At 35.8% G+C, this 18,141-nt stretch overlaps 1 protein-coding gene across 8 annotated transcripts in view; it reads right to left on the reverse strand.

Annotated features, from left to right (window-relative positions):
• CCDC146 (coiled-coil domain containing 146) overlaps window positions 1–18,141 on the reverse strand; it is a 139,757-nt gene that overhangs the window by 29,201 nt on the left and 92,415 nt on the right. For 6 of the 8 annotated variants that reach the window (XR_005649900.1, XM_039848947.1, XM_039848945.1 and 3 more), the window contains 5 exons: window positions 13,261–13,318; window positions 11,247–11,423; window positions 9,537–9,610; window positions 8,328–8,555; window positions 7,493–7,679 (listed from right to left, as the gene is read on the reverse strand). Coding sequence is in view for 7 of the 8 variants with exons in the window: in XM_039848947.1 (XP_039704881.1) it covers window positions 7,493–7,679; window positions 8,328–8,555; window positions 9,537–9,610; window positions 11,247–11,423; window positions 13,261–13,318 (724 nt within the window). In the remaining variant the exon portion in view is untranslated. The remainder of the gene's footprint in view (window positions 1–7,492; window positions 7,680–8,327; window positions 8,556–9,536; window positions 9,611–11,246; window positions 11,424–13,260; window positions 13,319–18,141) is intronic. The other 2 variants (XM_039848949.1, XM_039848950.1) reach the window with 1 other exon arrangement.

Here is an 18,141-nt window from a genome sequence, read left to right on the forward strand (position 1 = left end):
ATAGAAATATGCAATTTAAATGACAGAGAATTCAGGATGGTACTTCTGAAAAAACTCAATGAGATCTGAAATGAGTCATATCAACAATTTCAGGAACTGAAAAAACAACTAGATGAGCAGAGCAAGGAGATTGAAATCCTCAGAAAGAATAGAATAGATATTCTGGAGATGAAGAACACACTGCAAGAGTTGAAAAATGAAATAGCAAGCTTGGGAAATAGAGTTGACCAAATGGAGAAAAGGATCAGTGATACTGAAGACAGAAATCTAGAAATAAATCAGAAGGAAGAAGAGAGAAATCGAAGAGAGAAATCGAAAAATAATGAAAGAGAAATACAAGAACTAGCTGATACCATCAGGAGAGGAAACATAAGAATAATGGGCATTACCAAAGGTGAGGAAAAAGAGCAGGGACTAGAAAGCATTTTCAGACAAATAGTTGATGAGAATTTCCCAAGCTAAGGAATGAGCTGGAGCTTAGAATTCAAAAAGTCAACAGAACATCCAATTATCTCAACCCAAAAAGGCCTTTACCAAGACATATTGTATTAAAGTTATCAAAAATCAACGACAAAGAATTCTCAGGGCATCCTGGGAAAAGAAGACGGTAACTTATAAAGGAAAACGCATTAGATATCATCGTACTTCTCACCGCAAACCTTACAAGCCAGAAAGGAATGGAATCAAATATTTAAACTACTAAGTAAAAGGAACTACCAGCCTAGAATAATGTATCCCAATATGAAGGAGAAATTAAGACCTTTCCAGACATACAAAAATTGAGGGAATTCTCCACTACGAGCCCGGCACTACAAGAAATACTGAAAGGTGTCAGCTCATCTAAAACAAAATAACAAAACCAAAAAAAAAAACCAAAAAAACCATAATTATGAGTAAAGTGACTATCAGGCAAATAGAAGCAGAGGAGTGCAACCCTTCCTAAGAACAGGGCATTATAAGCTTAAACAATAAGAAGAGAATTGCTATACCAAGATAGTAATGAACGTTCAGCATACATAGGAACTAATTGAGATAACAGTGACTGAAAAGGAGAGGACTCAAAGAACTAGATTTGTAAAGGGGAAAGGAGATAAGGCACATGCAGAAGAAAATGGACGACTGTATATGTATAACTATCCTTTTCATATTCATAATGGTAACCACACATCAAAGATTCAGAACTGAAGTATATAACATAAAACAAGAAGAACCAAAGGCAAAACCCACAAAAGCCAACCAAAATAAAGAAAACAGAAACACAAGGACAAGGAAGCATGGAAACACCAAGCTATCAGCAAGCAAAAAATAAAATGTCTATAAGAAGACCTCATATTTCAATAATCACCCTAAATGTAAATAGACTGAACTTACCAATAGAAAGGTACAGAGTTGCAGAATGGATCAAAAAACAAAACCTAACCATATGCTGCCTCCAGGACACACATCTCAGCTCCAAACACAAATATAGACTCAAAGTGAAAGGGAAAATGATATTTCAAGCAAATGGCATTCAGAGAAATGCAGGAGTAGAGGTACTAATTTCAGACAAAATTGACTTCAAAATGAAAACGGTTAAGAAAGATATTGAGGGACACTTCATAATGATAAAGGAAATCACGCACCAAGAAGATACAACACATACTAGTATCTATGCTCCCAATCATGGAGCCCCGAAATATGTAAAGCGATTACTAACAGAACTAAAGGGAGAAACAGACCAAAACACTATCATAGTAGGGGACCTAAACAACCAACTGTCGGATATGGACTGACCATCCAAACAGAAAATCAATAAGGAAATAATATCCTTAAATGACACATTAGACCAACTAGACATAATTGACATATACAGAGCCTTCCATTCCCAAATAGCTACTTATACATTCTTCTCCAGTGCACATGGAACATTCTCAAGAATCGATCACATACTGGAACACAGAGATAGCCTCAACAAATATAAGAGGGTTGAAATCATGCCAATCATATTCTCTGATTATAATGCTTTGAAACTAGAGATCAACTGCAAAAAGAAATCAGGAAGAACCACAAATACATGGAGATTAAACAACATGCTACTGAAGAATAACTGGGTCGGAAATAAAAAGAGAGATCAAGAGATACATAGAAATGAATAATAATGATAGTACAATATCAAAACTTTTGAGACATGGCAAAAGTGGTCATAAGAGGAAGGTTCATATCATTACAGGCCTTCCTCCAAAAACAAGAACAAGCCCATATAAATAATCTAATGCTTCATCTTAAAAAACTAGAAAAGGAAGAACAAATGAGGCCTAAAGTCAGCAGAAGGAAAGAAATCATCAAAATGACAGCAGAAATAAATGAAATTGAAAACAACAACAACAACAACAATAAAAAACAATAGAAAAAATAAATACAACAAGAAGCTGGTTTTTTGAGACAGTTAATAAAATTGACAAACCCCTTGCTAGACTCCCTAAAGAAAAAAGAGAAAGAACACAAATAAATAAAATCAGAAATGAAGGAGGTGAAATTACGACTGACATAGCAGATATACAAAGGATCATGCAAGAATACTACGAAAAAGTATATAACACCAAATTTATTAACCTAGAAGAAATGGACCAGCACTTAGAAAAATAACAATCAAGATCTGGAAAATCTAAATAGACTGATCAGCAGTATGGAAACTGAAACAATCATCAAAAACCCACCAAAAAGTAAAAGTCTAGGATCAGATGGCTTCACCAGTGAATTCTACCAGACATTCAAAGAAGATTTTATACCTATTCTCCTCAAACTCTTCCAAAAAATCAGAGGAAGCAATACTTCCCAACTCATTTTAGGAGGCCAGTATTACTCTGATACCAAAACCAGGTAAGGATAACACACAAAAAAAGAAAACTACAGACCAATATCTCTCATGATCACAGAAGCAAAAATGCTCCATAAGATACTAGCGAACTGAATACAGCCCAACATATTAAAAAGGTTATACACCACGATCAAGTTGGCTGCATCTCAGGGGCACAGGAATAGTTCAACATACGCAAATCGATTAATGTGATACACCACATAAAAAAATTCAAAAATAAGAATTATATGATCATATCAATCGATGCAGAAAAAGCCTTCCACAAGATACAGCATCCATTTATGATCCAAATACTTAACAAAATCAGTATAGAAGGAAAGTATCTTAACCTAATAAAGGCCATCTATTACAAACCCTCAGCCAACGTTATACTTAATGGCGAAAAACTAAAAACCTTCCCCATAAGATCAGGAACAAGGCAAAGCTGTCCACTATTGCCACTGTACTTCAATATAACATTGGATGTCCTAGCAAGTGCAATTAGACAAAAGGAAAATATAAAAGGCATCCAAATAGGAAACACTACTAGAAACAATAAACAAATACAGTAAAGTCTCTGGATACAAAATCAATGTTCAAAAATCCATAGTGTTCCTATACTTTAATAATGAAGCGTCAGAAAAAGAAGTGGAAAAAATAATTCCTTTTGCAATTGCAACAAAAAGAATAAAATACCTCGGAATAAATTTAACGAAACATTTGAAGGACCTATATAATGAAAACTACAAGACCCTATTAAAAGAAATCAAAGAAGATACAAGGAAATGAAAAGATATTCCATGTTCTTGGATTGGAAGAATCGACACAGTTAAAATGACCATACTACCTAAAGCATTATAGAGATTTAATGCAATCCCCATCAAAATCTCATCAGCATTTTTTAAAGAAATAGAACAAAAAATCATCAGGTTTGTATGGAAGCACAAAAGACCCCGAATTGACAAAGCCATCCTGAGAAAAAGAACGAGGCTGTAGGCATTATGCTGCCTGACTTCAAATTATACTACAAAGCAACAGTAATCAAAACAGCCTGGTATTGGCAGCAAAACAGACACACGGACCAGTGGAACAGAATCGAGAATCCAGAAGTAAACCCATATTTATATGGGCAAATAATTTTTAACAAAGAAGCCAAAAACATACAGTGGAGAAAGGAAAGCCTCTTCAATAAATGGTGCTGGGAAAATTGGAAGGCCACCTGCAAAAGAATGAAACTAGACTGTTGTCTATCACCACACACCAAAATTAACTCAAAATGGATTAAGGACCTGAATATAAGACCTGAAACAATAAATTGCATAGAAGAAAACATAGGGACTAAACTCAGACCTTGGACTTAAAGAGGGTTTTATGAATTTGACCTCAAAAGGGAAATAAAAGGGAAATAAAAGCGAAAATAAATGAATGGGGCTACATCAAACTGAAAAGCTTCTGCTCAGCAAAAGAAATCGTCAACAAGGTAAAGAGACAATCATCCGAATTGAAAAATGTATTTGCAAGTAATGCCTCCAATAAGATTCTATTATCCAAAATATACAACTCAATAAAAACAACAAAACAAATGATCCAATCAAAAAATGGGCAGAGGACCTGAACAGACACTTCTCCCTGGAGGACATACAAATGGCCAACAAATATTTGAAAAGATGCTCAACATTTCTAGCTATTAGGGAAATGCAAATCAAAACCACAATGAGATACCATCTCACACCTATTAGAATAGCTTTAATCAACAGAACAAGTAATAAATTTGGAGAGGATGTGGAGAAAAAGGAACCCTCATACACTGCTGGTGGGACTTAAAATTGGTACAGCCACTGGAAAACGGTATAGAGATTCCTCAAAAAACTAAGAATTGATCTACCATATGATCCAGCAATTCCTCTACTGGGTTTTTACCCCAAAGACTTGAAAACCCATATCCGAAAAGATATTTGCACACAGATGTTTGTAGCAGCATTATTCACAGTGGCCAGGATATGGAAGCAACTGAAGTGTCCTACGATAGATGATTGGATAAAGAAGCTGTGGTACATATATACAATGGACTATTACTCAGTCGTAAGAAGAGATGAAATACTGCCGTTTCCGACAACATAGATGGACCTCAAGATAATCATGCTAAATGAAATAAGCAAGACAGAAAAAGTTGAAAATCACATGATATCACTTATATGTGGAATATAAACCTAAAAGCAACAAATGAACAGGACAAACAAACAGAGCCTCATGGACATGGACAATGGACTAGTGGTTACCAGAGGGTATGAGGTGGAGGAGGAGTGGGAAGGTAGACAGGGTAAAGGGGGTCAAATAGGGAGGTAGAGGGAGCGTGAAGTGGGTAAAGGGGATCAAATATATGGTAGCTGAAGGAAACTGGATTTTGGGTGGTAAACAGAACAGAATATATAGATGTCAAATTATTACGTTCACCTGAAAATTACATAATTGTATTAACCAATGGTACCCTAATAAACTTAATTAAAAAAAGTTTTCAAAGGTTCTAGCATTGCCTGGGAAGTAGTAAAAGAATTAATTTATACTAGGCTCCAATCAGTCAAGGGTGAATATTGTAATCTCTAGGGTAACCACTGAAAGAATGGACAGAGAATGTAAAACTGACACATGAAAAATGAGGAAAACAGAACACTATAAAATGGAAATAGAGAAATTCACCTTTTAGACTAATTCAAATGAAGGAAAAACAGGAGAGAAAATGGAACATAATACGAAATGGGAGAAAAGAAAGCAATAGTAATATGGTGTACATAAGCCCAAGAGTTTACACAATTACATTAAATGTTTTTGGAGTAAATACAAGAATTAAAAGACAGAAAATTTCAAACCAGATATTAAAAAGTACATGCTGTATATGAAAGACATACTTAAACAAATGTATAGAAAGAACGAAAGCAAATGGATTGTAAAGGAAACACCAGGAAAAATCTAATCACAAAAAGCTAGTGTAACAAATATTGTACTAATATCAGACTAAGTAAAGTTTTAAGGCAAAAAAAATTAGAATTAAAGAGATTTCACAGTTATAAAAAAAATCAATCTACCTGCTGGAACTGTAATAAAAATATTAGAAGTATATGAGAAATGTTTGTTTTGCAAAAGTGTAAAAAGCACATTCTCCTTATTGAGATAGAAAAAAGTCCATGAGTGCCATTTGACAGCACAGCCAAGACCTAATCATTCTTTACATTCATAACCCTAACCAGTTATCTTCACACTTTTCTAAAGGTTGCTCTTTCAGTCAGGATGAGCTAGGTTATGCTATAGAAATAAACAACCCCCAACTATCATGACTCTTCCAAGATAGTTTATACCTTGCTCTGACAAAGCCTGTGGCCAGTCAAGATGATTCTCTAAGACCACCATTGGCTCAGAATTCCTGGCTGATTCCATTTTGCAGCATTTTCATTTTATCATGTACTTTCACAATTGCCACAGAAGGGGAAAAAGAGCTAGAGGGTGTCATACTGGCAATTACATGCTCCAGGATAGAAGTGACACATGTCACTTCTGCACACAATTCATTGGCCAGAACTAATTTACTCTGCTCAACTGAAAATGGTGCAAAGAAGTATAAATTTTCCAGGTGCCCAGAAGGAGAAGAGAACTAGGCATAGATTAGGACCGGAAGTATCTACCACAGTTGGAAACTTCTGCTTAAATTTCTGAGGTCATGAATCTCCATAAGGTCATGGAGCATGATAATCCTAAAAAGTATGGTTTCTATATGTCCAGCTGCTTCATTTCAGAGATTGATCTCTTCACCATAGGAAGCACTGGCCAAGGTCCAGCACAAGGATGCAGCCTCTCAAGCATCCACTGCCTTTCAGCAGAGCTTAGCTCAGAGAGTGCCACCTGAGAGAGGAGAGAATCAGAGACAACAGGACCAAAACCCTTCACTTGGGAGCACAGAGGCAGAAAGAAAGTAATAGCCATCTTGAACATTCTCTGACTGGAGTATGCCTCTGATGCTACAAAGAATCAGCCAGGTAGCCTGAAGCTTTGGTTTCAACTGCCATACTTAAACAAATGTATAGAAAGAACGAAAGCAAATGGATTGTAAAGGAAACACCAGGAAAAATCTAATCACAAAAAGCTAGTGTAACAAATATTGTACTAATAAAGTTTTAAGGCAAAAAAATTAGAATTAAAGAGATTTCACAGTTATAAAAAAATCAATCTACCTGCTGGAGGTGCAGGCCGACTGACCATTTGTATTGACATGATTTGACCTAGTCCATGACTGTTAAAATCTACGACGACGACATTCTGGATCAATTTCAACTGGTAAAGATAGTGGTTCACTTGGTCCTACCCTGTAGTGACCCCATTAACTCTTTCAAAACTGGATGGCCCAACTGCTTCCCCTGGCCAGGCTGATGCCAGATCCAAACAAGACCTTTTTCTAATCTTGGGATAGCAAATAGAGATTGAAAAACATTATAGGATTATAGACTCTATCATTGGTTTGTTGTATTTTAAAATTACCCTTTTTTCTGTTTTTTTTTCTTTTTCTTTTCCTTTTCTTTATTGATAGCAAAAACAACTTAAATTTATTTATTTTTTCAAAAAGACAGCACTGAGCTTAAAAATCAGATAGTGGTGTACAGCACCCACCTCTAATAGAAGCCTTTGATGTAGGGCTTGTGTTTGAGTGAGTGCATCCCAGGACACTTTCAAGAGCAGCTCCATCTTCTTTAAATTTCGAAAATCTCGTTCTTTCTCTCTTTGTTTACGAGAAAGTTCATCGTGGTAGTTCTGCTTGTCGATGAGAGAGTTTCGTAAATTGAGATCCAAGATCCCTCTGTTTCAGGTAAAGAGAAAAGAAAATGAAAGTGATTAGTCATCAGCTGTCCTTCATGTTTGTTAAGATAGTGAGCCTGACATATATGTACAGAACTATTCCCATGTTAGAATCAAATTATGAGTAATGCCAAAAGAAACTTTTTTTTCAAGGTGGTATAATTTAAAGCCACAGTCATAAAAACTCCAGATGGAATAGCAGCCTGGCAGAGGCAGTCTCCCAATTTCTCTGGAGTTTTACTTAAAATTAGGAAGTAACGCTCTCTCAGGGACATTACCAAATCGCTCCCATTAGGAAAATGTCATAATTATCTCAGAAATACCAATCATTTGTAGAAAAAAATCCCTCAATTATAGCACACTCCAGTGATACAAATTCCCAGAGGCACACTTCAGAAAATTACAAAATACAACAGATTGTGTCCTTAAGATTTGGTCAAAGGAAATTGAGGAAAAAGGTGAGTCAAGGATGGGAAAAAACACTTCTCAATGCTTTATTTAATAATGTTTTATTAATAATAAAATTGATTAAAATTCTGTAAAATATTTATTGAAAAAATTCTATGAAAATCTAAATCTGAGATTATGTTTTGAATCCTCAAATAAAAGTTGAAGAAAAATTTAGATGATAGATACATGTATAACTAACCTTTCAGTTAGTGAAGTTGCTTCATTCTCTCTGGTTAATTCCAATAGCTTAACCAATTGGTTATATTCTCGTTCTTTTACTTCAAGTAAGGCTCGTTTGCCTTCAACTTCCTTTATTACATCCTCCTTCTCTTCCATTATAGCATTAATTTTGGTTTCAACTTTCTTTAGTGAGTCATTTAATTCTTTGAGTTCATATTCCAAGACAATTTTTTTCTTTTCCATTTCTCTGTAGGAGATACATACATACATACATGCATGCATGCATGCATGCATACACACACACGCACACAGATACAAACTTACATATGTGTACAGACACATGTTTGCCTTATTTTGAGCCCATGAAGTCTTTACCTATTTTTACTTCCTGACCAGGCAACAGAAGAGCTAGTCATAAATTCAGTGATCTGGGGAGTGGGGTGAAGACCACAGATGAGTGAGACTTAGAGGCTATCTCCACTAAGTGCCACTGAAGGCAGGGACTTGTCTAGCCTACCCACTTACTCCCTGGATCCCCATGGCTACTGTCTCCTGGGATTCCACCCTTACCCTCACCAGCCTTCCTGAACTGACTTGAATTTCTCAACTTCGGTGCTTCTGGGCTTGGCTTTTAGGATCATTAATGGTGTCTGCTTCTTTTTTCCCTCTTCTTTTAGGATCGGTCACCAGAGCAATCATATTATTTCTCCGGAATTTTTGTATCTTCACTTGTCTTTATCTTTTTTGGTTCCTATAAGCCTTGAGAATTTCCTCAGTGACTTCTGCCTCCAAATCTCTGAATGTTTGGGACGTTACACATATGAATAAGTGGCAAAGAATTCCTATCATTTGGGCTTTTGGCTTTTGGCTGGCTGATGATATACACTTCTAGACCAAGAAATTCTACACACTACAAATAATTTATCCTTTGCACAGCTCTGTTAAAGTCAATTAGGGTTCTCCATAAAAATGTGATTTATAAACTAGAAAGAGAATATTGTCCCCAATTTAAGACATAAATGAGTGTTATGAATGATACTAATGTGCTGTACTACTTTCTTTTAATGAACTTGATATGCACAACCTAGACAGGAACAAATGCAGAAATTTCTAAAATTATAATAGTAATTTGATCTGTTCAGTGCTTAACATTCTCGTTTTAGTGTGCACACATAACTTGGGAGAGAATGGGCTGAGAGGAATTAAAAATAAAAATATTAAATCATACACTTTTTTACGTGTTGTTTTTTCTATCTCTTTTCCAATTTGTACAGGGATGGCTTGATGGTGGACCACTTCATCCTAGTAAAGAAATGGAACTATGTTAAATTATGTAATCTTGGACCAGCAGCAGTTAAGATAAGCAAATTAAATAGGAGAAAAGAACTACAATATGTAGAACTCTTATTCTGTACTATGCCGGGTGCTTTAATTATTTCATTTAATACTCACAATGACCTTACATGATAGTTATGGTTGTTACCATTTTAAAAAAGAGGTAACTGAATCTAACCAATAGTGTTGGTGCTCTCCCTAGATATCCTTTACTGGGTATACCTATCCATCAGAGATTGCAGGAACTGGCTACTGACAGTTCATGCTTGTTCTCCATAGGATTGCCACTGACTGAGCAGAGCTGCCTTGTGGGCGAATCGGGGAGTAGAGGGAAGTGGGGAGCAGGCTATAAAATGACTAACCAATTTGATAAAACAGCTCATCCCCTCTGCCTCTAAGTGAAATCACCTCTGTGGTGCTATTCATGGTCTAGAGTTCCCTGTGGGATCAGGTCGAGACTAGAGCTCTCTTAAAACCATACCTTGGCCCAGCTTCTTCCCCAACTCTATTTTGCTTCCTTCACTCCCCTATGAGAATCTCCTCAGAGCCTTTCCTTTATGAATACTTTCTTAAGCTCTGCTTCTAGGAAACTTTGACTAAGACTAAGTTTCAGAGAAGTTAAATAATTTTTCCAGTCATATATCTAGTAAGTGTCAAGGCCAACATCAGAAGGGTAACTTCGTCTAACACCACTTTCCACTATGCTCTGTGAGTTCATGGAAAGTTCAGTTTTAGCCTCAAGAATGTACATAGAGAGGGTTATAGAAGAGCCCCTTCCTGCCTGAGGATCACAGTGGACTTTGGAGCCTGGGGTAACACATGCATGGAAGTCGAACATATCAGTCCTGGGGCAGATCCAAGTTTTGTGAGGCTGAAACTTGTACAATTTGGGGGGATGCTCTCTTTAAGAAAAAGAGTGAAAAATTACAAATGCTGAATTAGGTACAGGCCTTGGAAGAAGTTCATGCAAGTGAGGGTTCCTTGTAAATCTCTGCTCAGTTCCTAAGTTCCAAGTAGCAGCTGAGAACATCTTGGCTGATTACTCTAAGACTCTTAAGGAAAAAAGAGGTCAAAAGTATCATAATTGTCCTCTAAGCCAATGAGTGCCAGATGTTTTTAAAATAACTCTAGGTTATTTAAATTGTTTTGAGAGTTATTACACATTTTTTAAATAAAATAAATATAAATTATCTACTAAAATGTAAAAATATGGGCCCCTGATCACTTTCATGGTAAGAGGGACGTGGAGTGGAATCAAACAGACAAGGTAAGATAATGAAAATATGCACAAGAAGTTAGAAAATTTGGTTGCTCTTCAAGGAGAGACTGTGTTTGCGATACTCATTTTTAATATTGAAAAATGCTTGGTGAAGTCTAGGGAGGCCTTTCCTTGGGCCAGGGCTCCAAATTACAATGATATTATCCAACACTCTAAAGTCTTTTGTGAATTCCCAGAGTCCAGGTTTAGTTTGATTGGGTCGGTCACAATACTGAACATTTCAGTTTGTGTCATGATAGCCCTCTTTGTCAAACATGATACCCATGTATTTTTATGTCCATGCAGGCACAATGTTTGAATATTTATGAACCCTAAGTAGCACACCTTTAGGTTGACCTGATATTCCAACAATTCTTCTAGTTCCTTCTGTTCCTTTATTAATTGCTTTTGCTTAGATGTTAAATCTTCCCGTAAATTTTTGATTTCTATTTTCTTCTGCATTGTTTCCTTACGTAATTCTTCAGTGCTTTCTCTCAATATTCTCATCTTCTTCTCCATTTCCTTTAAAAGTCACAAAAATTATCAGATTACAGAAAGTCTGAGCAAGCATCTATCTAAAAATCAAATTAAAAATAATTTTACTCACTATTTTGCTTCTATTTGTTTTGAGCTTCATGAATGTTTTCTTATTAAGCTAAATACAATTTATGATTTCTGACATTTCCAAAAAAGATATGACAATTGTACGGCATGTTAAACATTTTACATTAAATTCAATCTTATTTTTTTTACTAGTGCTCTTTTCTATCCTCTTGTATTTTAAATGCTTCTTTTTTCTGAGTTAATTTTTATTTCATACCAAAAAGTATTAGTGAACATTTCCAGCCTATTTTCTAGTAGCTTTGTGATTTGACAAAATCAAATGCAAATAACTTTTGAATATTTGGTTTATGGTTAACCTGAGTTACACATGAGATTAGGGAGTCTGTATTGGAATACCCAAATACCTTTGCACTCCTTAATCCCCCACTTCTCTCATTTCATGTACACTCTCCCCCAAACACCCTTTACCCCAGGCTCATAACGCACCTCTCTTTCCCATGACTGATTATTCGGGAGAGAATTCTGCCTTTTATACTCAGAAAGTCTATACATTACTTATGGGAGAGAATTCTGCCTTTTATACTCAGAAAGTCTATACATTACTAATTACTGAGTGGATGAATCCATTTAGTCTGTACTGAGCATTCTGCATACTCCCTCCTCCATTGCTGTTGGGAGAGAGTAAAATTAGTGATCTTATGATCTGGAACTAAAATTGAAAATGCTTTTTTCCATAAAAATCTGTATTGTAAATGGTGGTTAGGTATCCTTATATAATAGTATGTATTATATATATTATAATTGTATATATATGTAATATATATTCATATATACATATGTAAATTTTATATTTTACTAAAATTATATATATTAACATATTTTACTCTATGTCAAACAGGTTTTAGTGCCTTGGAATTAAAATATCAACAACATGCTTTTGAAATATAACCATTCAGAAGATAGAAGCAATGCAAAGTGTGATAAACTTTCTATTTACTTTGTATGATAAATTACAAAAAATGAACACAAATTCCTCCTATTCCTGTCTTTGTCATTCTTCACGTCAAGAGATAGGGCCTCTTTCTCTACCTCTTGATTTTAGACTTGGCCATGTGACTTGCTTTGACCAATGAAGTATTCCAAAAATGATTTATACGGAGGCCTAAAATGTGCTTGCATGTTGGGGTTTGCCCTCTGTTGAGGCTGTTTGTCTCTTTTCTTGAAGTTGGAAACCTTTCCACCATCATGTGACATGTGGCCTTAGACCAACTAGTCTGCCAATTGGCTGACGTATGAATGAAGCATCCTAGACCACCCAGCCCTGACTGAGCCAGCTTAGACCAGAAGAATTCACAACTGTGAAAAATAAGAAATGGTGGTTGTTTTAAGCCACTATGTTTTGGGAAGGTTTGTTATGTAGGAATAGATAAGTGAGACATCCTCTTTATAAAAATTTCTTGTAATAAGCTGTTAGGAAACTATGAGGGTAATAGCTATAGCAAAATAATACTTTTAAGTGCCAACCACAGAATCCTTTGTTTCTTCTAGAAACAAAGCAGATATTGTCCAGCTAAACACAGCTTAGATTAGGTGCCAAATAGCTAAAGCTTGTAATAGATACCACCTATGTTTACTCCAAGAGTTATACAGATATTCATTTCAGCATTGTCCAAAGTTAAGATTTCTGGATCTTTTAAATGTTTCAGGGTATGGTTGTTTTGACAAATTAATATTTATCAAAAGATATGTTTGAATCCAGCTGTATTTAACAAACTCTAAACCATCTAAGACTTACTCCTGGCTTAGGAATTTTCTCGAATTCCTTTATTATGATGCTTTTTTCTTCCATTAAGCTGAAAAAAAAATTAAAAAAGAGGTTTAACAGAGTGTTAGCTATTTCTGCAGTAATAACTTTCTCTTTTCTCTTTTCATGCCTGTTTGCCTGGCCCAGTGTCCATTCTTTATGATGATTTCAGTGACTCCCATAGACCCATTTAGATGGCATCCATTAGAGCAGTTATCACATTATAACTGCTTGGGAGCATGACCTCCCCCCTGGACTCTAGCTCCTTCTAGGCAGGCTCTGGGCTGTTTTTCCTTCTTTGTATTATTTGCAATGGACTAGTGCTTGCCTGGATTACTGCAACATCTTTCACTGGTTCCATCAAATAAGCAGATCCCATTAGCCAGCAGATCTGAGAATCTGGAGCTAAAGATGCATGCATTCCAGGTTTTTTAAATGAAATTTTATTTGCAAAAATGTAAAATAAGATTATTCTAATAACTGTGTACCACATGGAATTTAATATAGGTTAGTTGTTTGGCCACAGGCTAAAGCTGATTTTTTTCAGAGCTTTGAATACTTATGCCTCTGCTTTAGGACCTTGCATATAAATTGATGTTATTTTACTTCCAGGCTATTGATCTTATACCTCACCGGTGCTGCCAACAGGGGGCGGTAGTGTGCTGCCATCGTTTGGTTGTAAAGGCAACTTAGATGTCCCTGAGTTTCAAAAAGGTGACATGAAGCTCTCCCACAGTCAAGACTTATAATCTGTTCTTTAAATAAATATAAAATGATATTTACTTTAAACAAACATAAAATGACTAATTCTTTGGGGGCAGTTTTAACTAATATTTCTATTATGCCTTTTTCTTATTTTTATTAAAAAACAGATTGATTTTTTTCCTTTAAAATGTATACTTTCTATTTATAGGGAAATACAGCTGAACCTTGAACAACGCGGATTTGAACTTTGGGGTCCACGTATATGCAAATCTTTTAAAAATAATTTTCTAATTTTTAAATTATAGTTGACATAAAATAGTATATTAATTTCAGGTATAAAACATAGTGATTAAACATTTATATAACTTATAAGGTGATCACACCAATAAATCTATTATTCATCTGATACCATACATATTTATTACAATATTATTAACTATATTCCTTATCCTGCAATTTGCATTCCTGTGACTATTTTGTAACTACCAATTTGTACTAATTAAGCCCTTTCCCTTTTTCACCTACTGCCCCTCAATCCCCTCCCATCTGGCAACCATCAAAATATCCTCTATATCTATGACTTTGTTTCTGTTTTGTTTATTTTGTTCCTTAGATTTCACATGTAAGTGAAGTCATATGGCATTTGCCTTCTCTGACTTACTCCACTCAGCACAATATCCAGGTCCACCCATGTTGTTGGAGATAGCAAGATTTCATTCTTGCTATAATTTAAAATTATTTTTATGGCTGAGTAATATTCCATTGTATATATGATCAATCTCTTCTCTAAATTTTCATCCATTAATGAACACTCCAGGTCATCTCCATGTCTTGGCAATGAACACATGGATTCACATGGACCTTCAAAGTGGCGTTTTGAGTTTCTTCGAATAAATACCCGGAAGTGGGATTACTGGGTCCTTTGTCATAGCATTTCTTTTAAAGTCTATTTTGTCTGGTATAAGTATTGCTACCCCAGCTTTCCCCATTTCCATTTTCATGAAATATCTTTTTCTATCCCTTTACTTTCAGTCTGTGTATGTCTTTCAATCTTAAAGGAGTCTCTTGTAGGCAGCGTACATAGGGGTCTTGTTTTCTTATCCATTCAGCTACCCTAACTTTGGATTGAAGCGTGTAATCATTTTTTCACTTGAATGGTTGGTATATATGTAGTTATTGCCATTTTATTCATATTTTTATCTTTTTTCCTTCTTTTTCTTCTTAAAGACATTCTTCTAACATTTCCTGTGATATTGGCTTGGTGTTGATAAACTCCTTTAAGCTCTTTATCTGTCCTTTAATTCTAAATGATAGCTTTGCTGGGTAGAGTAATCTTGGTTGTAGGTCTTTGCTTTTCATCATTTTGAAAATTTCATGCCAATCCTTTTTGGCCTGTAAAGTTTCTGTTGAGAAGTCAGCTGACAGTCTTATGGGAGCTCCCTTGTTGGTAGCTAACTGCATTTCTCTTGCTGCTTTTAAGATTCTTTGTCTTTAACCATGGGCAAATAATTATGATGGTCTTGATGTGGGCCTTTTTGGGTTCATCTTCTTTGGGACTCTCTGTGCTTCCTGGGCTTGTATTTAAGGTTAGAGAAGTTTCTCGTCATTATTTTTTCAAATAGATTTTCAATCCCTTGCACTTTCTCTCTTCTCCTTCTGGTATACCTATGATATAAATGTTGGTATACTTGATATTGTCTTCAAGACCCCTTAAACTAGCCTTGTTTTTTTGGATTCTTTTTTCTTGTTGCTGTTCTGATTGGGTGTTTTCTGTTACCTTATCTTTTAAATCACTGATTCGATCCTCGGCTTCACTTAATCCACTGTTAATTCTTTCTAAGGTAGTCTTCATTTCAGTTATTGCGTTCTTCATTTCTGGTTGGTTTATGTTTTCTATCTCCACTTTTATGTTTTCTATCTATTTGTTAAAGTTCTCACTGAGTTCATCTACTCTTTCCCTATGTTCATTAAACATTCTTACAACTAGTGTTTTAAACTCTGCATCTGGTAGATTGCTTGTCTCCATTTTGTTTAGTCCTTTTTCTGGAGCTTTGTCCTGTTCATTTGAAACATGTTTCTTTGTTTCCCCATTTTGTCTGCCTCCTTGTGTTTGTTTCTATGTATTAGGCAGAACTGTTATGTCTCCTGGTCTTAGTAGAGTGGGCTTATGTAGAAGGTGTCCTGTGGGATCCACTGGTGCAGTTTCCCTGGTCACCTGAACTGCTGCAGATGTATACCTTGTGTGGGTTGTGCGTGCCCTCCTGTTGTAGTTGAGCCTGGTTGCTTTTTGTATGTCAATGAGAAGAATTGCGCCTTGGGCTGATTGGTTGTGAGGACTGGCCAGCGACTACAGTGGAGGAATGATTGTGCTGGGACTGACCCTATGGAGCAGGATTTACTTTAGCAGGGCTCTGGTGCCTGCCCAGTCTGCTCTTTGGGTGTGTTGTCTTCATATGCTGCTCAGGGTAGTGCTCTGGCTCATTCTGAAGCTGGGGACCAGGAGTGCTGGCCCCACAGCCTCTAGGGAAGGTCCCTGCCACAGTCCAAGTTCAGCCACAGCCTGTACCCTGCCCAGGACAACCTAACATGAGCCACCAAGTAATCATAGATGGCCGCCACCCATGCTTGGAGATGACTTGAGAGGCCAAGCTGTGCACTAAGAGTGGCTGCTGCTAGTGCTGGGCTTGGGGCATGCCAAGGCCAGATGCTGTTTGTTTAAAAATTGTGAACCTTTGAGAAATTTTAGGAAAGTCCACAGCATGAGCCAAGACAGGTTGTTCGTATGGAAAAGCCACTGGAAATAGCTTGAGTGGGCCCACAAGGTGGGTGGTGCAGGGTTTCAGGGAATCATCAGGGCTAGGTGACCAGTGTTATCTAGATAGATGGAGATTCAGATACGGTGGCCCGCCTATGTCTGCACACTGGGCGGGTGGAGGCCTCTCCCAACACTTCTACCTGGAAGAAAGCTTCCCCTTTAGTCCTCACTCTAAAGCCAGACAATTCAGTTCCTCCTTGACTGGGAGTCCAGATGTTTTTTTCAATGAACATAGTAAATGTGTTTTCTCTTCCTAATGATTTTCTTAATAACATTTTCTTTTCTCTAGTTTATTTTATTTTAAGAATACAATATTATATATATATAAAGTACAAAATATGTTAATCAGCTATTTATATTATCAGTAAGGCTTCCTGTCAACAGTAGGCTAACTTTTAGAGAAGTTAAAAGTTATACACAGATTTCGACTGCAAGGGGGTCAGCACCTTTACTGCTTTGTCCTACCCTGTATTGTTCAAGGATCAACTGCATATCCTTCATAATCCCATCTCATCACACCAATTGATCATTTGTATTTTATTTTTAGTAACTTTAGTATTATTTTCATATATTTCTAATAGAATATTTTTAATTAATATCTTCATATTATTTTCCTTTTAATACTTTTTAATATTAAAAAGTATTAAATGTGTATATATGTGTATATATGATTAAACCTATTTTTACCCAACATGTAATTAAAATATTTCCCAATTGCAAAACAGACTTTATAATTAATAATTGAATAGCTTCAAAGTTTTCTAGTGAATGAGTGTACCATAATAATGTAATCCTAAATATTATCTTTTACTGAACCTACTATATGCCAGATATATGCATCATTTCTAAACTTCAGACCCTTGCTAAGTAAGTATAGTTATCTTCCTTATACAAATGACAAAACTGAGGAGTTAGCACCTTTTTCAGAGTCACATGGTCAAGGCTGAACTGACATTCAAACCCAGAGTGCTTTTCAGTATCAAGTTGCCTCTGGAATAATTATTATTTAATTATTCCATTATTTTTTAGACTTTAGATTACTTTCAAATTTTCATGTTTATGAATAATAATGTAATAAACAACTTTATGCATTGTCTTTTTTTCTTTTTGGATTCTCATTTTTGCATGGCATTACAAGAATTAAAAACTTATTTTATGCCTCTTGATATATATTAACTCTTAACCTTTTAAACTGACATTAACATTTAAATCTGTCTGACATTTTTAGGTTTCCCGACTAAGGGGTGATTCAATGTCAAAGTCCTCAGGATTCTTTTCTTTTCTGCAGCAAGAGAATCCTAACTAAAACCAAGCCGTCAACAGTTTTAGTTTTTAAGGACTTGTAGGTAAAG

Source organism: Pteropus medius, unplaced genomic scaffold (genome assembly GCF_902729225.1).
Source record: "Pteropus medius unplaced genomic scaffold, Ma_sr-lr_union100, whole genome shotgun sequence".
NCBI lineage: Eukaryota > Metazoa > Chordata > Mammalia > Chiroptera > Pteropodidae > Pteropus > Pteropus medius.